This window comes from Barbus barbus, assembly GCF_936440315.1.
Source record: "Barbus barbus genome assembly, chromosome: 35".
NCBI lineage: Eukaryota > Metazoa > Chordata > Actinopteri > Cypriniformes > Cyprinidae > Barbus > Barbus barbus.
In genome coordinates this window covers 19,948,765-19,973,334 of record NC_136763.1, presented here as the reverse complement: position 1 = coordinate 19,973,334, position 24,570 = coordinate 19,948,765, and the positions used below count along the sequence as shown (strand labels likewise).

The window sequence follows — 24,570 nt, the reverse complement described above, 5'->3', positions numbered from 1 at the left end:
CGCCTTTTCGTGTAATATGAATCACTTCAGATGCAGCTTCTGTGTAGTACAGTGAGTTAAAACATAATCTGTATTTTTAATGAGATATTTCAAATGAATTTGAAATAACTTTCTGGCCAAATGCATGGTTACGCAATAATCGATTTGTCAGACACTCGCGACGCGACGCACCTGGAATCTAGAACTCATCGTTCGAATTTGGTCGCGTCGCGTTGAAAGCAGACGGGCTGTAAGAGAAGAGGAATATGTTTTGCCTTTTACTGCCCTATAGAGAGACCAGTGACGTAGAGAATCCCAAAACTCGCGGAAAGTGGTGAAAAACAGGCTGCCGTCTCTGCGGCGCACTCATCTCCAGTGGAAATGCGAGGACACACTCAAACTCTTCGTATTCGCTTCTATGAAGCGCTTTATGTCCTTTATATGCTGTTTTATGTCAGTCATTTAGCTTGTGCTGCTGCGGAAGTGTCGGACAAAACTGAAGTTTGGAACAAAACTCAACTTCTCGAACTGTACAGTAAGTGCTGTCGGCCTGCGCGACGTATCTGTCTTTATGAAACGATCCTTTCCTCGATGGCACGAGCGCCTGGGTTTGGTCAGGAGCGAGAGTTTGTCGTGTAGATGAAGTATGCTGTGATCTGCAGATTGCATTAGTATGTAGAGCGCATAGTCCAGCTCTTCTGTGTGAACGACTGTGTCATTCCTCGTCTGGGATCACCCTGCAAAGACTATTATTTCAGTCTCAAACGGGAGAGTAAGCTAAATGTGTCTGAAATGTGTTTTAAAGACTTACGCAACTGCTGCCCTTGGTTTAGTGAAAGTTTACTGCACACAAACAAACCGATTCGCGGCTGCTGCTCATCACATGATACAACAGAGAAGCAGTTTGGACAAAACTTTGAGCTAAACTTAAGAATATTTTCATTGCATGTTTGATTTTGACACGTGTATACCTCAAAGACCTGGACACACACAAAAAAGCTGTATTTTTCATTTTAAAAAAAAGTTATTGAACACATGTTGACCCTTGGGACAACATGACCCAGACAGAAAATGTTTGTCACAATGATATCTGACTTCAGTAGGCTTCTCAGGTACATAAACGATTATGACATGAACCAATGCAAAATTGTGACATGAAACAACAATCAAAGAAATCACATTATTGATTTGGCCTCCAATTTTATTGATGAATTAATGTTGTGACATCTTGCCCCAGTATAAATGAACATATACAGTAACCCTTTGTAAATAACACAGTTAAACAGTTCAAATACAAAACCACTGCTATAGAAAAATGTATAAAAGTATACAATGACAATCTTTTGTACTTTTCAGTTAACATCTGTCTTTAATTTATATAACATTTAAAATACAAAACCACTGCTAGAAAAACTTTTTTTTAAATAAAAATGAAAAATACATAAAAAATGAAGTTTATAATATTTTGTAAACAACACAGTTGAACTTTTCAGTTAACATTTACCTTCATTAGGTGACCCTTATTGGCTGAATATAGTGCGGTTTTATTATTTACATCACATTTAACATAAAAACCACTGTAAACTAATGTTTTGAAATAAAAGTAAAACAAAAAGAATTTAAAGATCTATCTATATTTCTGTAGACTGAAAGATTATCTTTTCTGTACAATTAATGAACGTTCAATGCATCGTTAATCATGTTTTTGTAATTTACCATGTTGTCCACATTTCTCTTAAAGCCTAAAACTGAGCAAATCTTGCAGACAATACAGTATACTGCATGACTTCTCCTCTAATAAATGGAATGTCACAAGTATGACCCCCGCTGAAGGACACAGTGGGTTTCTGAAGTTTGTCCAACAGCCTGATTCGTTACAGTCCCAGAACATTTGCATTTGCATTCATGCATTTGGCAAATGCTTAAATCCAAAGCGACTAGCATTGCATTGCAGGTATGCATTTATCATAACGTGCGTTACTTGGGAAGCAGCATTGTGAGTCACCCCGTTGGTTATAAACCGGGTCAGCTGAGGTCAGCACATATATAAATACACACCTACACCCACACTCAGACCAGTAACAACACGTTCTCCATGCCCTATTTGGCTCTTGCGGTTCCAGAGGGTTTTATGGTATCACATAGCAAATAATTAATCTGTCACTGAGATATTCAATGTCGTGGAACACATTCAGTTTTATTTCAAGGAGGAGGAGGAATGCAGGTATAGTAGGACACATTCACCCCAAAATGAACCTCTGTGTCTTGAACTCAAAAGAAGACATTTTAAAGAGTGTTCCCACAGCTTTAGTTAAGGCAATGAGGTTCAAAACAACACTGGACCCTATTGATTTTCATTGTATGGACAAAAAAACAAATTTTTCAGAATGTATTTTGTATTCCACACATGTATATAGGCTATAGAAAAATAGAAAAAAGGTAAAGAAAACACTAGGACATATTTGTCTCATGAAAGTTTTTCAGGATAGGGCTCCAAATTTGAAAGAATAATTCAGGCTTCTGTCTGTGAATCTAATCTTTTCCATTTCAAGATTGTGTGAGGGAGTAAGCCGCTTTATTAACGTATTTGAAAACATTGCAGATAAAAAAATTATCAGAACATGTCATACTTTACTAGCATTCACCCTCAATATCTTAACTTATTATTCCCATTCCCAGAAGAAGCTAAATAGAAATATCTCAACCAGACAAGAAAATCGTATACTTCCTATATATTTCAAGCTTATTCCAGCTCTCAGACTTATGGCGAGGATAATGCGTAGCTTCCCTTTGAAGTTTGACGATACCCTGTGTGTGTGTGTTCTACTCTTTGAAAATATCTTTGTCTTCGCCCTGTATCTTCAATTACTCTTTCGTGTCAATGCCCACAAAAGACCCTCAGCCCTGACGGCTCTGAGAACTCTGAAATATTAAGCCCCATACTGTGGAGGTGAAACTGGAGATAGCAGCTCTATCTTTCTATCTGTTCGCTACATAATCAGACCTGTCTGATACCTCAGTGCCTCTGAATGCCTTCGAATCTCCAATATCACTCGCCTTTATAATCATGGCTCTGCATGTAAATGGCTATATAATACTCCTAAAGAAAGGCTTTTCCCACTGGTCAAAAAACCCCAGGGCCTCACATCTCCCAAGTGTACTTGATACGACAAGAAAATATGCTTTAGCTTGACTAATTCAAAAATAGCTATGTATGATGTTGTTGTGCATCTGTGTTTGTGTGACTCAGGTAAAGGTGTTTTCCAGTTGGAGAGTGTGTCGTGGAAGCTTTGCCTCTCAGCGGACTCGTCCGGTCTGTCTCTGACCAGCTGTGAGCCCCCGTCTGCCACCCTGCTTTGGAAATGGGTGTCCCGGCACCGTCTCTACAATCTGGGCACCAATCGATGTCTAGGGATCAACGCGACCAAGTTACTGCAGCCTGACGTGGGCATCTTTGAGTGTGACGTTTCCCTTCCAACCATGTGGTGGCGCTGTGGTGGCAGCATGTTGTACGGAGCGATGAATAATAAATTAGCGGTGGTGGACTCCAAAGTGGTGGTGAAGAGGGCCGCTCTGCATCAGTGGAGGATTTACGGGGCGGCCGGTGAAGGGCCATGCGCTTACCCATATGAAGGCAAGATGTCTTCGAACACATTTTTTGAAAAACTAGTATCAGTGACAAATACGATAAATCAAAAGTAAAAATCTAGTTTAAAAGCCCATTGAGAACGGATGATAATGTTCTGTTGCCTGCCACTTTAAAGAGTTTTTTTTAAATCAGGCAGCTTCTGATTGGCTGTCAGTATTTTTGGCACTAGGCTGTGGATTGTTTACAAACTCTATTCTCAGTTTGAAATTGCAGGAAAACAATATAACAGGGGACTGATTCAGATCTGCATATGAACATTTCCAGCATTATTAATGTTGACCTTACATTTAATGGTAATCCATTTGCAATTAACCAATAGTATTTTAAGGTAAATGTTAACAGTAAAACAACCATAAAACACAAAACAAGTCATAAAAAAAGATGACATACATAAAAGTAAATGTTTAACAAATGGGTTAACTTAATACATAACATCTAGCCCCAATACAATGACTACTTGACCCAAACTGACATTTGATGATGAGAAATAGTGTTATGTAAGTCTATATACACATATATATATATATATATATATACAGTGCCTTGCGAAAGTATTCATACCGCTTAATTCTTTTCACGTTTATGTTGCTGCCTTGTGTTATACTGCTTTAAATTACCTTTTTCCACATCAATCTACACTCCATACACTATAATGGTAAAGCAAAAAAAAAAAAAAAGGTTTTTAACATAACAGAATGTGAAAAAAATGAAGGGGTAGGAATACATTCAAAAGGCACTGTATATATATATATATATATATATATATATATATATATATATATATATATATATATAAAATATAATTATTAGATAATAATAAAAAAATATTATACATTTGACAACTAATTTAGCATTAATTATTTATTTATTTTTTAAATCTTTGTGATATTTTAATAGATTTACTGACATCCTCTCTATGATATCATTTCCTGTTTTGTTTTGTTTGTTTTTTCTGAGTTCTTCGGCATATTGGTCACACCACATTACTTAAAACTTAAAGTTACCTAAACTAAACTGTCAGCCTGCTATCTAAATATCGGTATCGATGACTGAAGTCACATTTTGGTTGACTACTATAACTTGTTGCATTCAGTGGATTGTTTGATGAGGTCTATTTGATGTGGCTGCAGTCATACAGTTTCTGTTTGTTTTCTTGATGTTGACAGACATCCACACGTTACAAGGAAACTCCCATGGCATGACCTGCTCCATACCCTTCAAATACAACAATAAATGGTTCTGGGACTGTACCTCTGAGGGCAGAGAGGACCGTCACCTCTGGTGTGCCACTACTAACCACTATGATCAGGATGAGAAATGGGGTTTCTGCCCCAATCCAGGTAAAATCGCATATTAAGTAAATCAAATATGTTATTCTTACTTTTCTATGCACTACCGTTCAAAAGATGGGGAATTGAATGTAGTTCTGTTTAGCAAGGTCTGAAAGTCTGAAGTAAATACATTTACAATATTACAGAAGATTTCTATTTCAAAGAAATGGTGTTTTTTAAACTTTCTATCAAAGTACTGTGAATTTTTTTTATTACGATTTCCACACAAAAAGGCAGTAAGTGGTAAAAATTTTTCTTATATATTATTATATTATATTAGAATGATTTCTGAAGGATCATGTGACACTGAAGACTGCAGTGATGCTGAAAATTCAGCTTTGCATCAAAGAAATGAATTACATTTTAAAATATATTAACATTGAAAATAGTTATTTTCAATTTCAGTAATAATTGACAATATTACTGTTTTTACTGTATTTTTAAAAATCAAATAAATGCAGCCTTGGTAAAACTTCTTTCAAAAACATACAGATCTCAAACTTTTGAATGGCAGTAAATACTGAGTATATGCAAACTAACTAAAGGAACCAAACAGAGCCTGTCTGTGTGTGTTATTTCCAGTGTCAGGCTGCAATGAATTCTGGGAGAGCCATCCGGAGCTGAATGCATGTTATCAGTTTAACTTGTACTCCATCCTCACCTGGAGTCAAGCTCTTACTTCCTGTCAAGCACAGGGTGGGAGTCTTCTATCCATCACACAGTCCAGTGAACAAAGCTATATTAAAGGTATACACACGCTCAAATGTTTGTGCAAAAAGGTATTTTGAAATAATTTCATTGTGTTTCTTTGCTGACATGCTGCTAACAGTGGTCTGGTGCTGGTCTAACTAGATAACCATAACCATGTTTATATATATATATATGTATGTATACCCGAGAGGAGAGTAGATTAACAGCGGTGGACTTGAAAAACTGTGTATTAACATCTTTCCACGGTTGAAATAAGATTCCTTCTGATGTTCATTCATGTTTACTTCATGCTATAACTAGTAAAGAGGAAGAGATGATCGGTTCATGTGCTGATTGAACTCAGGCGCTACAGAGATCTGTCACGACACATTAAAGAGCCACAAAACCTTATTTATTGTTTGCATTTCCTAAAAAAATAAGAAAGCTGAGACTTTGTTCTATAGCAAAAGTAACCTGCTCTGGCTTGTCTGTTGGTGTGTGGTCAGTTCTCTCTTTGCTCCACAATGTATTTTTCTCTGCATGAGAACGGTATTTTGAGCACCATGGCTCGTCAGATGTAGTAACAGTAGCTAAGGAGGGCGGGTCTTTGTGAAGGGGCAATTGTGTATGGTTAGTAAAACTGACTAGATCCGGAAAGGACAAAAAAGTTGTCCATTTGACTCTAACACAATATACTCAGTCTTCTGAAGCTATAAGATGCATTTAATAGTCATATGGACATCTTTTATGGTGCTTTTGTTTATCTATTTTAGCCTTAGCAGTATGTAGCCATCCACTATTATTGTATGGAAAAGAGAAGCTCATACATTCTTCCTAACATTCATGGAAGTTTTTCATTGATGTGTTATTGTGTTCCACTAGGAAGACTCTCAGATATGGGTGTGATGGTCTGGATTGGATTAAACCATCTCAGTCAACATGGGGGATGGCAGTGGTCTGATGAATCTCCTTTAGCTCTTGTCAGTTACACCGCAGGTACAGTTGGCTTATGATATTAGGTTGAAGAGTTGTTCTTCATGGCCAGTATTACCTATTTAAGAAATAGTTTACCCCAAAATTACAATTTTGTCATCTCTGAGTGAATTTACATGGCTCTTAAAATGGCTCTTAAAATGATTATGCTTAATAAGCCAACAGTGTGTGTGGTCATGTAAACACGTTAAACCGTTTTCCTTAGGGTAATAAACATCTATTCTAAAGCATAAATCGATAAGTTACTTTCTTCTGTTAAACACACAAAAAAATATTAATGTGGGTAACCAAACAGTTGCTGGTAGCCATTGACTTCCATAGTGTGGAAAAAGACAATGGAAGTCAATGGCTACCAGCAACTGTTTGGTTACCAGCATTCTTCAAAATATCTTCTTTTGTGTTTAACAGAAGAAGGAAAAGCATACAGGTTTGTAACAACATGAGGAGGTGTACATGATGAGAGAATTTTTGGGTGAACCCTTTAAATACCCAATTCAGTGTTTGTTCATCTTCCTGTCCAGATCTGACCTCCATACCGGTGCAGGAGAACCAGCAGTGTGGGGTGTTTAACTCCACGCAGGGTTCCTGGCAGAGCCTGTCCTGTGAGTCAGCCTTGCCTTACATCTGCAAGAAAGCCACCAAATACAGCCGGAATGCCGAGCCGCTTGGTAACTACATGAGTGATCTGACTGCTCATGCATCTTTCCCATTCATTAATCCAGCTTTTTTGTCTGTCCATCCATCCGTTTCTAATAGCTCTTTGTCTTTTCCTCTAACAAGTCTGACTTTTCCCAGACTCTCCATCCACCTGGTTTTTCTCAAGTTTGGTCTAGTTTAAGCTTCGGCCCCAGCATGTAACAGCCAGTATTACGTAAAACCTGTGTCATTTTCCAGTGCTCATTACTGAAGGAAAGAGACCGCTGTCTGATACAGACTAGTGACTATTGTTTCCATGATGGTCAGCATTGACTGTGATTGGTTAGAAGAGAAAAATGAGGGCGTGTCCTGAGTTTTGCTTAAAGGCACAACAGCTGTCTAGAGTTTGAACTCGTGGCCCTGGTTGTCAAAAACATACAAATACACAGATTCTCACAGTGTGTGTGTAAATATAGAAACGGTCGGGGTCATCAGCAATATAAGATGACTAGGATTGGCTTGAGACTATAAAGTTGGCTTGATTGAAATCAATACCTCTTAATATGTATAAATTTATTTTAAATTTAATCTATTGTTAAATCTTCTCTCTGTCTGTTGTTAACAAGATAACTGGCAGTATAAGGAGACGATTTGTCCTGGTGGTTGGTTGGACCATAATGGGTTTTGTTACCGATACCTGGATGAGAAGTTGAGCTGGGACGGCTCTTCCAGCGCATGCAAAGCTCTTGAGGCAGAGCTGGTCAGCGTCCACTCCCTCCCCCAGCAAGAACTACTACTGAAACTGCTGTCCAATGGTTGGTACTGGAGTGAAATTAAATTTATTTTTGAACATTTTTGAAGTTATATGTTGGTTGTCATATAGGATCCGACTCTAAGGTGTGGATCGGCTTGCATAAGGAGGACAAACTTTCATCAGTCCAGTGGTCAGACGGCTCTCCAGTCACATTCACATCCTGGTACTCTCAGGAGCCTTCCCATAGCCATGGCGACAAACGAATCTGCGTCACCGCAGACTGGAAGGTGAGCTCAGAGGTCAGAGGTCAGATTAATGTCATAGGACGTTAGTCATAAATCGAGCATATACAGTATGTGGTCAGAAAGCATGCACGTTTCCAGAATCAGACCGCAGCTATGTGCAAGCTGAAAACAGCAAGATCTGATTTCAGAGACACTCACTGCATGAATGCTTTAGCCTGGGTGATCAGATGCACAGTCACCAGTTAGTCATAGCAGTAAACCAGCGGTCTAGGCATCCACCGGGTCACATGACAGATCTGACCCTTTGATGAAGGACTCTTTGTGTGTGTGTTTTAGGACAGCAGATGGCAGTTTGAGGAGTGTGAAGAGCAGCATGCCGCAATCTGTAAGACCTCAGGTCTTGTTCCACAGCATCCGTCTGGAGAATGGGATGAAGGATGTCCAGAGGTGAGAGTGTACTTTAACACACATAATCATGAGGTGAAATTAACTTAGAAACCCAAGGACGGTCTTGTTGAAGGAAACTAGGAAAGTAACAAAATATATCAAAGATCAAAAAGTCGGTTTTGCTGGCAAATATGACTGTTTTTGTAGGTTGTTTAGAATCAGAGCTGTGTCGATTAGTGCTATTGTTAACTAAAACTATAACTATTAAAAACCTATTGAAATAAAATAAAATATAAATGCATTAGTTGAAATTAATCAAATTAATCAAGAATATTTACCTAGAATTTATTAGCTTAGCTAATAGAAACTTAATTAGCTCCATTTTGGAGCTGTTTGTTGAGCATTTGCTGCACCTGTCATTATTATTATTTATTTGTTTATATATATATATTTGATTAATTGATAAAAGGGCCTGCTATTATGTAGAATAAAGTAAACACAACCACACTAATATGATTGAAGTTCAGTTTTTAAAATAAAAGCACAGCAAGAACAAAAAGCAAAACAAATGTTCCCTAGAACGTGTCATTTAAAATACATTGTGTGAGAAAGATATGAAACATGATTCAGTGGAAAACTGTAAAAGAAGAAACCGGCATTCTCGTTTCATTGGTTTGCCTGCATTTCTGAACGGTTGTGCTTGAGATGGGCTTTGTGTGGGTTGAGGAGGGCAGACAGGCCGTGTGTCTGGAGGATGGAGCGAACGTCAGCGAGGGTTAGAGCGGGTCACGGCCTGAGAACAACAGACTGATTCAGATCTGTTCTGTCGCTCTGTTTCTGCTTTTACTGGCTATGAAAAAGGACGACTGCAAGAAGAATGAACGTGATGAATATGGCCAAATGGAAAAAGAGCACTTTTCAGAGATGCACACGTGCCAGTGTCACACCCACACTCACTCAGCTTATAGACAACCGTTTATTGTCCGCTGAAATGGTTTCATATTCTACTAAAGGCAATTGTGTGTAAACGGTTGAAGCCTTTAAATTCTCTCTCTTTAATATTAGTTTTAATCTAAATCTTGATCTCGATTAAAGTTGAGCATCAGCTACCCAACTGTGTCTATTTGTTGCTGTTAAAATGCTTGTTTGAGTCTGGTCCAGGTTTTCTGGAGGACACTGAATTGAGGCCATTGAACTCAGGGTTACTAGAGGACGGGTGTGAAAACACAGCAGATGTCAATTCCAGCTGATGCTGCATCCAAAATGTCCTGCATCTGCAACAAACTATGCACTATACTATGTATTTTCCAGAACTCGTCTATAAGTGTCAAAATTGTAAACACTGTCAACATGTACTTTCGTTGCCCTCACTCCACAACAAATCCTTTAACTTTATTCAGAACAGAAATATAATATAATATATATTATAGAGGTGCTCATTATAAACAACATTTTTTATATAATAAAAAAATTCCAGAAAAGTATATTATGGTAAATATGGTAGTATACTACATTAGTTACTGTTTCCTGAACACTGCTTACTTTCTAGTGACCGCTACATATGAAATCCTGTATTACACACTACAAACCATAACAGGCTGTTTTTGTGTGTATTATTGTGTGTATATGCAGGGCTGGAGAAGGAAGGATAATTGGTGTTATAAAATCACAGATCAGGAGCAGACGTTTGAGGATGCAGTGAAAGCATATTACTGCAAATCTCCTCTTGTTACTATAGAAAGCAGGTATGTCAAAAAAGCCAGGGCTGTGATACAAAGCTGAATTTTCAGCATAATTACTCCAGTCTTCAGTCACACGATCCTTCAGAAATCATTCTTAAGCTTTCGGATGACCTTATGACTAGGGTCCATGGTCACAAATGAGAAGTCAGGAAATGCTTACTATACAAGGATAATTAAAATGTTTACAAGAGGCAGACGCATAGATCACAGTCGGAGTGTGTGGTTTTTCTGCGGCAGGTTTGAGCAGGCCTTTCTAAACAGCCTGATCAGTGAAAAGGGAGGCTCTGAGTCCTACTGGACAGCTCTGCAGGACCAGAACAGAACTGGCGAGTACCGCTGGCTGACGCAGAACGGCTCGTCGACACCACTCACCTACACCAACTGGAACCGACACCAGCCAGGTAAGTCCTTAAAGGTGACACTTCACCCAAAAAACTGAACATTCTGTCATCATTTACTCACTCTTAAGTTATTCCGAACCTCTATGATTTACTTTCTATACAAAAGAATGTTGGAAAGCAAACCACTGACTTCCATGACTTCCAAATATCTTCTTTTGTGCTCGACAGAAGAAGGAAATTTATACAGGTTTGGAAAATTGAGGGTGAGTAAATGATGACATAATTAGCATTTTTAGATGAACTATCCCTTTAAAAATCTTACCACCTAGGCTTGCAGGCGCAAACAGATTTAATCAATCATCTTTGTCCCTCTGTCTGCAGTGAGTGGAGGAGGCTGTGTGGTGATGTCTGGAGGCCAGGCTCTGGGTCACTGGGAGGTGAAAAATTGTTATGCTTTTAAGGCCCTGGCTGTGTGCAAACAGGAAGTGAGCGGTAATCGTGACACCCTGATGCCTGTGCCACACATAGACCTGAATGCACCATGTCCGACAGGATGGGAGAGCCACAAAGGCCTGTCTCACTGTTACAAGGTAGTACAAGGAGTAAAGAATCAAATACTGTACCCATTATCGAGAGCCACTGTCTTGTGTTGAATCTTTTATTTAATATACTTTACCTGTTGATGAATTATAATTCAGTATGTTCCTGCCGTTCATGTTCAGTTTGTTTGGTTGTTGTTTAGGTGTATCACAGCGAGAAGATCCTGATGCAACGCACCTGGACCGAGGCTCAGTTCTTCTGCCGGGCTTTGGGTGCTGATCTGGCCAGTTTCCATCACTACGAAGATCAGGCTTTTGTCAAAAAACTCCTCTCCGTGATGTTCCAAAGGTTGGTTTACACGTTTTCCCACCACAAGTGGGGGTTTATACACCACTGTTCACAAGTTAAGAAGTCTGTTATTCTCACCAAGACAAAAAAAGTCATATTGTGAACAGTAGTATTATTCCATTAGTCAATATTTTTGTTTGAATATATTTTAAATTTTAATTTGTGCTTAATATTTTTATGGAAATCATGCATTTTTTCCCCTATCATTCTTGCATTCAACATTATTAATGTCTTTATTCTCATTTTTGATTAGTTTACTGTGCTACTGAATAAAAGAATAAAAAATAAATACCTGGATAAATGAATAAATTAATAAAAAAAATCTTACTGACCCCAGACTTTTGAATGGTAGTGTATGTAGGTGGCCATTATATGTGACCCTGGACCACAAAACCAGTCATAATGGTAAATCTTTCGAAATTGAGATTTATACATCAGCTGAAAGCTGAATAAAAAAGCTTTCCATTGATGTATGGTTTGTTAGGATAGGACAATATTTGGAAAATCACCTTTAAAGTTGTCCAATGAGGTTATTTTGATTGATGAATGATTTTTGGCATGTAAGAAAAATCAATAATTTTGACCCATATAATGTATTTTTGGCTATTGCTACAAATATACCCCAGCAGACTGGTTTTGTGGTCCAGGGACACATTTGTAACTTTTCTTTTGGAATTTTGTACAGTGGTTGAAAAATCTGAGACCACATTGAAAACCTGGAATTAAAAATGTAAATCAGAAGGATTTTTGTTTAGAATTTTTAAAATGTTTAATATAAAATTGTATAATATTTCTAGGTCGAAACTAAATAGGTTTTTGACTTTTGGACCTCTTATTATATTCTTCAAATTTGTAAAAACATAAATAATAATATTTAAAATAATAATAATAATAATAATTGTTATATTATCATTATTATTATTATGAATAATAATAATGTGAATTTTTCTTATTAATTCATGCAATTTATTTTGTAAGTCTGAATTGATTTAATTAAATATTTTTTGTCTCTCTTTTCTTTTAATTTGTGTATGTTTTCAGTACAGAGGGTCGCTGGTTTTGGGTGGGCTTTACCAAGAGAAACCCCTGGTCTGACGGAGCCTGGGAGTGGTCTGATGGCACACCGGTAAAAATTCAGAGAAAAAGACAAACAGACAAGAAAGCCTGGAAATGAGCAATGAGTCGTGTGCTTTGGATATGTTTGAATATATTATCTCCATGTAAAAAAGAGAGACAGAAAATCATGGAAGAACTTGTTCATCAGCTCGTTAAATAATTCTCATGATGGCATTCCGCAGGTGGTGGCATCGTTTGTGGAGGATATGAATGAAGTGGACTCTCGCATGTGTGCTGTGTACAGTGACCTCACAAACACTCTCGCACCTCACTCGTGTGACTCCAAATATGAGTGGATTTGCAAGGTCCCTAGAGGTTTGTGCTTTGGGCGTATGGATATAACGTGTAATGAAAAACTCATTATCAACTTGCAGAAAAGACCAGCTTAGACTGGTTTCAATTCATATTTGCATTTCATTTTATTGGAAAAAGTGCAAAACAACAACAGCTGTTGAAATGTAGGTGTTTGATTCTCGCTTTGCTCAGGTGTGGAGTTGGTCAAGCCGTACTGGTACAGCGACCGTAAGTGCAGTACAGATAAATACTATAGAGGCTGTTCCTCACTGCTGATGTTGATGATGATGACACTCGTTTGTGTTTATGGCGCAGAACATGAGCCGTGGATATTTTTCAGAGGAGCTGAATATTACTTTGCCAGTATGCCGTTTCCCTGGGAGTCCGTCTCCTTTGCCTGTAAGATGATGGGCGCTGATCTGCTCTCCGTTCACTCTAGTGAGGAACTGGACTTCATCAGAGAGCACCTTAACAAGGTATTATATGCAGAAATACATATATGCAGAATATAATATTTACATGTGTTTGTATAAAAGAGCATATTTGTTTGATTCTTTGTTTTTAGGATTCTGAGTTTTGGTGGATTGGTTTGTCTGCTAACAGTGGTCACAATGGTCTCAGGTACCTTTCTTTGACTACCATAATGAGTCTCTTTTACAGTAGAATTCAATGAAAAGTCAGATTTTTTTATTTATTCATTATGTATAATAAATGAAAGATAAAGGCAGAAAATTATTCTTGAAAAAAAAAAATTCTTATGATTTTAAGTTAAAAATAAACAGTATTTTTGCAATTACATTAGGTCAACAAATATTACAGAAGTCACACACTTTACCTTTAAAAAAGGCGAAGGAGCACAAGAGGAGCATACACTGTGAAGCAGGCTTCGTGTTGGGTTTTATATGTGTTTGTTCTCTGCAGTTGGATGGATGGGTCCGCTTTGGATTATGAGAACTGGGACAATGGTCGATTCTACCGAAAGCCTGGCCAAAACTGCATCCAGATGTCGTCTCTATCCGGTAAACAATATATGTACGCACAATCACTTAAGCACACACAAGTATCATTATCCGGTGTACTCATACACTGCTTATTAATAATGTTGTGCAGGTCAGTGGTCAGCAGGAAGCTGTAAGGATCGACATGGTTACGTTTGCAAGCGCAGAACGGTGTCTTTAGTGGAGGACCCACGCGAGCCTCACTATATCGGCAGCTGCCCAGAGAACTGGTTCTACTATGGACACAAGGTTCACATACTTTAGCAGGCTTGTGGGAATGTAAACTAGATTAGTGGTTCTCAAAGTGCATGCTCCTTTCATATTGCTCTTACAGAGTAGTATCACTTTATTTATTTATTTATTTATGTTTTTGCACAAATACAATTTTTGCATCCAAATTATACATACTATAATTCAGCTGAATATTTTTTGGCAGCAGTTTTTCAGTGAAACATAATTTTTATCACTAATAAATTAGGATGCATTAAATGATGAATTAATATTAAGTGAGTATTAAATAGAAATACAATTATTATTTACTTTTTTTAAATATTAATTTTACTCATTTTCAAACATAAAATTAGCTATTTATTTTGGCGGGTTGCCGGCAAGTAATAATTTGCACTGCCGGGTTTAGCCCTGCACAGTGAAGCTCATCTGTGAATTTGGAGATTTATGCTTTCAGTTTGAATGGAAATCTTATACAGTATCTCAGTTAGTCCATCTAAAACGGTGAATGTGTATTAATAGCTGTGTCAACAATGTCAGTTTTATTTTATTTTGCGCACCAGTTATGTGCATAGAGTATGTTTCTGTCTGATATGATCTTCAGAAATCAGCTTATTTGTTTACCACTTTAGGTTCTTGGGTTTTATTGCATCATTGAGAATTGCTTGTTTGTGATTGGTTGCCAGTGTCTGTTTCTGCATCTCCCAACCCGTCCGGGAGATGGGAAATCCTGGCTGGATGCTCGGTCCGTCTGCTCATCCTATCAGGGATCTCTGGTGTCCATAGAAGATGAAATTGAACAAGGTAAAGATCACATTTTCATTATGTTACAGTTTCCGATGTTTCTTTGTAGTGACATTTTTTTTTAATCTTTTGGTTTAAGCCTACATCGTCATGCTGCTTCATGGCTGGTCAGCGGGGGTTTGGATTGGTGCACAGGGTCGTTTTGCCTCCAAGTGGAGCAACGGGAAGCCAGTCAGCTATAATAACTGGGAGGTATAAAGACTCAGGATTTAATATATCTGAAATGTAATTTGATTTTAATTTTATTTGAAAATATCAAAGTTTTTTATTTCTGTTTTTAAATGTTTTTCTTTGTGTTTGTCTGCAGGTGTCTAATTATAGATCTCCTGGGGAACCTTATTGTACTTACCTGTCCAACAGTCACAACTTCCGTGTGACAGGGCTATGGCAAGACGACATCTGTACTGAGAGCATCTATGGCTTTGTCTGCCAGAAGCTGCAAGGTTTTTAATTTTTAATTCATTGGCACTGACCGATATTTAATTGAGGATACGTGTTTCCTCATATTTTGACATTTATATTGCCTTTGTCATCATTTATCACTCACTTAGTTCAACCAAAAAAATTTTAATTTGCTGGAAATATTCTCAAGTCATCAAGATGTAAATGAGTTTGTTTCTTCATCAGAACAGATTTGTAGAAATGTAGCATTCCATCACTTGCTCACCAGTTGATCCTCTGCAGTGAATGGGTGCCGTCAGAATGAGAGTCCAAACAGCTGATAAAAACATCACAATAATTCCACAAGTAATCCACACCACTCCAGTCCAACAGTTAAGATCTTGTGAAGTGAAAAGCTGCTTGTTTGTAAGAAACAAATCCATTCTTAAGACTTATTAACTTTAAACCGTCACTTCTGGCCAAAGTACTAAATAATCCATAATAATGCTTCCACCAGTGAAAAAGTCCATCTCATGTTGTCCTTTCACATCAAAATCCCCATATTTGTGTAGAACTGTTTCGGGCTGATTTCACTTGTAAAGATTGCTTAATCTGTGCATATTTCTCTCCTGACTGAAGATGAGGCAACTTTTCCTCTGGAGAAATCAATATTATGGATAGAGGACTCATATTTTAGCCAAAAACAACAGTTTGAAGATGTAAACATCATAATTATGGATGTTTCTAAACTGTTTCTTACAAACATGCTGCTTTTGTCTTCACAAGACATTAGGGTTCTCAAGGACTCTCATTCTGACGGCACCCATTCACTACACAGTGAATGATTGGTGAGCAAGTAATGGAATGCAAAATTAATTCAGATCTGTTCCGCCATGAAACAAACTAATTTACGTACATTTTGGATGACCTGAGAGTGAGTACAGCAAATTTTAATTTTTGGATGAACCTTTTTTTTTTTCAGGCACTGGTCAATTTTGAGATTTTGTTTCCATAACATTCACTTGTTGCATTTGAAAATTATTGATTTTAATTTGTAATTTATTTACACAAAATAATATCACATTCTATCGGTTAGTGACCATAACATGAAACGAATTATCAGCTTTTTTTTTTTTTTTAAATAAATTTTTAATATCAGTACATGTCTACTTGATCTCAGACATCACCAAGCGTCCTACACAATCTTATTATACCGCTTCCTCTCTGGACTCATCCGAGTATAAGAACCACAGTTACCGTATCATCCACGGCAATTTGAGCTGGTATCAGGCCCAGAAGGCATGTTTGGAGAAGGGGGCGGCACTTGTGAGCATCACAGACCCATTTCAGCAGGCCTATCTCACTGTGCTGATCAACAGGCTTAAAGCCCCACACTGGATCGGCTTGTACAGCACAGATGTAAGGAGGCTTTGAAATCACACTGTCATGACGTTTGGTGGGTTATATTTGTGTATTAAACAAGAGCGCCATCTACCTTCATAGGATGGTCTCTCACACCAGTGGTCGGATGGCAGTGAGCTTTCCTTCACTTACTGGGAAGTGTCTAATTATTACCCAGAGGCGCCCATGGGAGATGGAGGCTGCGTGTCCATGGATGTCAACGGACGGTGGAAAGACGTTGAATGTGACATGCTCTTATCAGGAGCGATATGTTACATACCTCCCCCGAGTGAGTCCATTCCTCTCTGTCTTTGGATTCATTTTATCAATTGTAAATAGTTGAAAACTGACTGATATCATTGTTTGTCCTCCCACAGAAAGCATTGCATTCTCCTATGAAGTGGTATGTCCTGAGACCTGGGTGAAATTTCGTGGGAGCTGCTATTATTTTGAAACAGTTCTATTGAAGATGACCCTGGAGGAAGCGAGAAATCACTGTGAAAAGAAGGGTACGGCACTTTGGATCAAGAGCTCCACTTAGCGGTGGCTTTGATCATCTTTGGGTGTAACTTAGCAAGATTATTTCTTTTTCCAGGAAATTTTTCAGATGTTCTGACAGTTCAAGATGATGAGGAGAGTCGGTTCTTCCTTAAAGAGATGTCGCGTCATTACCGGGGGCCTCAGAATTTGTGGCTAGGAATTTTATACGACACTGACAGTAAGAGCTGTGATGATTGATTTTGACCATTATATTATAAATATATTTGTATTATAAATGCAATATCAATTAATACATTTATAAAAAATATGAATAATTTTAATTATTTTCATTTTAAACTTTTATGTGAAAAACTCAAATGAGATATAAAAATTATACATGTATAAATCTATCTATCTATCTGTCTGTCTTCACAGTATATATAGTATATTTATTATTTTGTCATGTAATGTTTATTAAAAGTTTTATGTGAAACATGAAATTGTCCTTGACAAGTAATCAAAATGTTTATTATAGCTGACGCTTTGACTCGACTGGATGGCTCACCGCTCCATTACACAAACTGGCGCTCCAGAGCTCCAGATGCCAGTGACATGAGGGTGGATTCATGTGTGACTCTGCGGGTTTCAGACGCCGTGTGGCAGTTAACCGACTGCACTGAGAGACTGGGCTTCATCTGCAAAACCTCAACAGGTAAAAGGCATGATTTTCAACCTCATGACCACAAACCACCAGCAGAAGCTCAGTACAGTCCTGACCTGATCCTCTGAAATTTACTGCAGTAACAATACCGGAAAATGACTGTTGGCCTTAGAGTGGAAACATTTCTTTGTTGCAATCAATAAATGTGCTGTATCGTTCATGCCCTGACTCACGAATTGCAAAACAAAGTATCTGTTAAAGGAATAGTTCTCACAGATTTGCGAAGGTCATTGTTTTTGAGATCCAAGGCCGACAGCGATGTTTGATTGGTCAATATTACTGCCATGTAGTTGCTCAGATTTTAAAGGGGTCAGCAAAATTTTCAAAATCATGCTGTGTGGATGAGTTCTGACTGAAAAATACATCGTCGATGACCTACAGCCAATGAGAGAGCAAGATACAGGGCAGCGGGAAATTCGGGGAGGAATTTTTTTATTCTATTTGTTTTATTAATCAATTACTTGTATACAAACAACGTGGCAATTCAGTACATTTTTGCATTAGAATATACAGAACAGGTACAAGAAGATATAGGCTATATTATATGCCTAATATAATATATATACACACACAAACTTATGTAAAATAAAATAAAAATTTAACTAAACATAAAAGGGGGTATGGGTTTTTCCTGTAAATAATATTCTTCTATAAAGGACAAAAGATTTATTGCATTTTTATTTTTCATCACTTTGAGGACTTTTGTAGGCTAGAAATAAAATCATTATAAAATGCACAAAACGTTTGTTTCACTTTCAAGTACTTAGAATTGTGTAGATAAAATTTTCCCAGCAGAAGTATGTTGTTAAAAAGGAAGTCATCTTTGTTAATTGTGTGTTCGTGGAGGACTTATAAGACCATAATATCAGAGTGATCTTGTGTTACTTATCACTTCTCGTGCGCGTTTGCCGTTTGGCTGTAGTTTGCGGATCAGAGTTGTTGGCGATTCTTCCTATTGTAAAGTCATGCAGTGTGTAACCCCAATCCATCATGCGATGTGAACACAGCACCAACTGACTGCTACCCCAGATAGTCGTGCAGTGTGAACTCAGCATTAGGTTATGATTTTTAAATTAATAAACATCATTTAGAAGTACTAGGCTATTTTCTGTCTTGTTTTTAACCCCCCTCATCAGAATGCTCTGAATAGGCGTGACGAATTGTAAACTTGGAAGCAAACGCCCACTGCTATGACAGTTGTGTATGTTTGACAGCCTACATCCTTCATAGATTAACACTGTTGTGATTTAGGTTAAAAATGCACAAATACTCAGTACATATAAAACTACCTGTACTAACAGACAAACCCATAGTGTGTCAAGGATTTGGAAGGAGGACCCAGTTGCAGAGTGAGTGACAAAGGTTTGACAAAACAGACTGATACAGGAGGGTAGTGAGGTGCACATGTGATACAACATCAGGAACACCGTAAACCAAGAGACAGCTAGGAAAGGCCACTGGAACGGTCTCGGACAGCAACTGGCAGATTACAATAGCAACAAAAGGAGCGGCAAGACCAGGCAAATAGAGAGGACCAAACAAGGCACCATAGAACTAAGCTCAGGTACTTGTTGGCTGCCAACTCTGAAGCAGACCAAGTGCCAGGCAGGGAGAACTAGTGGCAGGACTCACAGGAACAGATCAGGACAGGAACTCTAACACAAAGACAAGACAGGACAAGGCTCCACAGGAACACAGTTACTCCAAAGCAGACAGGAGGATAAATAAAACAAAAAGAACTGATAAAGACTGAAGTAACAAAATAAGAAATAATTACCAATTTAACCAACACAACTACCTTAAAGAGTATCAAACAAAAATGCAAAACAAAAGGGAAGGACTAGAAGAACTGAAAAATTAAAATAAAAGCAAAGGCAAAAACAGACAAATGCAAAACATGGAGCAAGACAAGAACAGGGAACTACAAAGGACTAGACAAGACAAGGACACAAGACCAACCAGGGAGACAAACACATACTCAGCCACATCCACAGGCAGAGCCAATAGCGAAAGGGCCCCTATAAATAGGAAGGAAAGCACACGAGGAACAGGTGAAAGCAATTACACTAACAAGGACTCAACAAGGGCTAACAAGAGGGTGTGATAAAGATGAAACAAGGAGGAGGGGCTAGAGAAGCACATGGCTGACGAAAACAAAGCCATGTGCTGCTAACACAAGGCAACAAACACAAAAACAACCACAAGACAAACAGAGTGTCAGGGCCGAACCCTGACATAGTGATCACGTAATAAAAACAGTTACTCAGACTTGTGTTGCGACATTACTGCCAGATTGCACAGCATTGTCTTTTAGTTTCAATCTTTCTGAAAATCATGCGTCAAATTGTGCTTTGTTTGTAAATTAATCTGTGGTAAAATTAAGTGAACAAAGGACAAAGTTCTAACTGACGTGGTCTGGAACTTCATTAAAAATAAAGTTCATCCACTCTTTCCTAATGCTGGGATCAGAAGAAAGGCAATGCAAAGACTGTTTTTCCACAGCTTGGCACCGCACAGCATCTTGTTGTCTTCGGAGCATCTTTATCGTTTGGTTTCTGTGTAGACCTGCGCGTTTGCCTCTAGTTATTAACACTACATTTGCAAATCGGTGGGCGGCGCTAAACAGGCAGCGTTGTATAAGCAGGCGTTGATCATCTTCTGTGGAGGTGGTGTTTAGCCACACTATTACATCATAGAATGACACATGGCACATTTCACAACATGTCGTTTTGGCATACTGTCTTCAATATAAGCTGTTTTTAGACTAACTAGAAAGTTTTGATTTCTGAAACTTACAGGATGTTTTTATAGTACAGTGACCTCTTATATGTCAAAAATCAAGGGAATTTTGATTTCTCATTTCATGACCCCTTTAATTCAGATGTTTTGCTTTGCATTACAGGTGCCATCAAAGAGGTAGAAGTGGAGCCACTGAAAGGTTAGAAAGTCACTTATCATACTTTTGAGGAAGTTAAAGCCTTTTTATGCATCTCCCTTTTCCTCTGTCGGCTCTGTTTCACAACTCTAACTCCCAAAATATGAGATGTTTTTAAGGGCTGCGCTACTTGAAAGATGTCATCATGTACTGAAAACCAGATGTGCGATTTTCTTTTCAGGTCTGCACCAAGGTGTGATCTCGGCGGCTGTGTTGGTGGCCATCGTGCTGTTTGCTGTGGTGATCGGATCGACGTGGCTCCTTCACAAGAGAAGCTCTCTGTGCGTCCGGAGACTTCTGACGTTTGGCAGCGCCTATTACAGACAGACTAGTTCCCAAGCCAGTGACCAAGATGAAAATGTTTTACTCCCAGACCTAGAGACACAAGCAGGGGACTAGCATGCGTTTGTGTGAGTGTAGGTGCATGTTTGTGTTTTGCATGAGAGTGTGTTTGTTCAGTCAGGGAAACTGCATTGGGAATGATGAAGATAGTTGAGTTGTCTGTCCATACTGTAGCTACAGGAGGGTATTGTGCACATGCAGGTCTTGTAAAGCTCCACAACAATCCATTTAAAAGCATTATAAAAGGGATATCCTTTATGAAGTGAGAAATGGGGCTTTTTTTATTTTGTCTCATTCAGGACAACAACACAATTCCTCTAGGATGCAATAGCTAAAATGGGCCAAATGGCTTGGTGGTTAAGTGTGCTTTAATATTGTTAAGGTGTCAGGGCCTGTTCACACTATCACAAATGTTTAGCGTTAAAATTTCACATGCAATTTGTCTGTTTAGACCACCGCATAAAAAAAACATGAATGACACTACAGTTTCTCTCTCTGACAGCATGTTGCTCTCACACAATACAACTTTGCGTTTCTGACACCCGCTTGTCATAGAGAAGAAAAGAAGCTAGTTCCAGATTGTTGTGAAAATATGCCAACAAGTCGTATTTTTATGTAATAGCAATGTATTCTGATACATGACCAAAATCGTGACTAATATTGTTTGTCTAGTTTTCTTCACAGTGCAATGGAAAAGAGATTAGAACTCTGTGTAGAAAATTCTTGTTTATTGCACAAATTTTTGCTTCAAACATTCGTCTTTTTGTGAACGGGCCTTTAAAGTCAACATGAAATCAAAATGGACCCTATTTACTTTCTTAAAGGTGCACTCAGTATTTTTATCCTCATTAAAAAAAGTTACGCATAAAAAATAAATAGTATGTTGAAAAGTATGTATAACAAAAAAATTACTGAGAAAGCCTTCAGTACAAAAAAAATACAACTTTCATTAAAATATAGTAACTTGCTCCACCTCTGAAACAAATTTCCTTTTAGATGACATCACCAAGGCCACTTACATTTTAACCAATGGTTGTGTGCCATGAGGGGGCGGAGTTATTCATAATTGACTGTAAACTGTTGTGTGGAGCAGACACTTTTAACAGTGGATAACTTTTTGAAACATGCATCACATTAGGAAAGTAAAAGGGTTGTGGGTGTCATTTCATGTTGACTTTTAAGTGTCACACTGAGTCATTTTTGCACGTTAAAAAATTGACACAACGTGAGGTCGTATTTATCACGTTTGCACACTGCCTCCGAAACTTTCATCCGTCCAAAAAAATTTGGATCAGGTTTCGATTTTCTGCGTTTTCGCATCTGTAGCATGCATTTTGATAGGAAAGGATGGGGAATCTGAAAAAACGGAAAAACGCATCCAAAAGTTTCGGACTCAGTGTGCAATTACCTTTTCCTCTTTAACTTTTGCAACTATTCAACAATGCAACTTTTGGATTTCTATGATCCTTCTATCCAGGGTTTACTGCTCTTTTGAAGTTTATTAATAATTCATCTACAGCAGGAGGCTTGTTCTCACAAGTAGTTTATTCTGGTTAGAACAATAAACTACAATCAAAAAGAGTCCACAAATCCAAAATAAGCCACTGCTCAGCAAAGCAAAGCAGAACAGCTTGGCCATGAATAAATGTTTACCTTGCACCGCTGGTGGTGTTATCAGTATTACAACCTTATTTTAGTATTGTTTTCTCTCCTTTGATACCTGAAACTGGTTTGATCTGAAGCGTGTTTGGTAGGATTACATGTTTTCGTTATAAGCACCTTACTTTTGCACAGCTCCCAGAGCACCAGAACTGTGTCTGTTCTTATTTTTGTGGTTAAAAAATTACGTTTAAACCCTTCATCTTCATTTTGGCTGAGTTTGCTTCTCTGTGTTTTACTGATTGTGCTTCTCTGACTTCTTGCATATTGTAACGGAAACAATTAGTGCTTCATTTATGAATTTATTCTATTGCAAAAATGTGAACGTTGTTTTTAACCGTATATTGTTTCTCTGCAGTTTTGGGAATAGGAACACACACAAAGACTGTACATTTAAGTTTCAGAAATCCCCTCTGTATTTCCTAATCAGCCATGAATATAACCCCCCCCCTTGTATATTTGGTAATGTGTTTGTGGTAATGAAAGGGATTGTGGTGGTGAGAACTATATGGCAAGACAATCAAGGCTTCATTGTTTTGTTTTAATCATCGACACAGATTTCATATATTGGTAAAAAGTTTTGATAAACAGTTATGTTCTAATATACAATAGGTTCTTTCCATTCTTAATTTTTATATTACTGTAAGACTGTGGGTTTGTGTGTTTTACTGTATGTGTGATTGTGTTTTAAAGGGTCTGCCTAGTGTTATTGTGTGTCACAGTTTACTTTTTTTTATTCTTTAGCAGTTATGTTTCTGAAGAAGGTCAAATTGTAACTTTCAAGACTTGATCAGTGTAATGTGACCAAATGTATTTTCAATGTTTCACCTGATTTATGATTTTTTTTAAATAATTAAATACTCTATAGTATTCTTCTTGAATTGATCATGACTTTTTAGCAGAGAACTAAAAAGGTATGCAGTGAATCTATAACCAAACACACTTTCAATTATAAAAAACAAAGAACAAATGATTTTGTGCCTTCTGTTTTAAAAGGTCTTTATATTAGTCACAGGCTATGACAAATTTAAGAAAAAAAAACAACCAACCAACCAAAACAAAAAGCTCAAGTTAGAGTTGAGTCATCTAGTTAACATTGTTCTTATGAGAAATTGGCTTCCAGCATTAAATATAACACAATAAAGTGCAACAATCTCATATAAAATGCAGTACTGCGCAATTTACTACATGTGACCTTGAACCACAAGAAGAGTCATAGGTAGCACGGGTATATTTGTAGCAATAGCCAACAATGCATTGTGTGTGTCAAAATGATCCATTTTTATTTATGGCAAAAATCATTAGGATATTAAGTGAAGATCATGTTCCATGAAGATATTTTGTAAATTCCATACCATTAATATATCAAAACTTAATTTTTGATTAGCAATATGCATTGCTAAGGACTTAATTTGGACAACTTTAAAGGTGATTTTCTCAAAATTTAGATTTTTTTGAAAAAACAAAACAAAACAAGCAGTTCAGCATTGGGGGATAAAAAGCATTTAGTAATAATAACAATAATAATAATAATGAAAAGTTTTTAAGATATTAACATTAATATTAAAAAGTATTT

General features: G+C 37.6%; 1 protein-coding gene across 1 annotated transcript; it reads left to right on the top strand.

Moving 5' to 3' along the window:
• The first annotated feature begins 318 nt into the window (after window positions 1–318).
• Window positions 319–23,873, top strand: LOC306855315 (secretory phospholipase A2 receptor-like). The gene is made up of 30 exons (XM_079393907.1): window positions 319–514; window positions 3,230–3,613; window positions 4,795–4,968; window positions 5,542–5,706; window positions 6,532–6,645; window positions 7,164–7,310; window positions 7,905–8,093; window positions 8,162–8,319; window positions 8,614–8,724; window positions 10,297–10,409; window positions 10,644–10,807; window positions 11,129–11,337; window positions 11,490–11,635; window positions 12,677–12,761; window positions 12,934–13,066; window positions 13,238–13,273; window positions 13,361–13,521; window positions 13,611–13,666; window positions 13,967–14,064; window positions 14,156–14,292; window positions 14,958–15,075; window positions 15,155–15,267; window positions 15,383–15,518; window positions 16,637–16,875; window positions 16,960–17,146; window positions 17,235–17,366; window positions 17,453–17,575; window positions 17,873–18,049; window positions 20,961–20,996; window positions 21,175–23,873. Exons 1-30 carry the CDS (start codon window positions 361–363, stop codon window positions 21,390–21,392), a joined length of 4,413 nt encoding a protein of 1,470 aa, XP_079250033.1. The 5' UTR covers window positions 319–360; the 3' UTR covers window positions 21,393–23,873.
• Window positions 23,874–24,570: the final 697 nt, after the last annotated feature.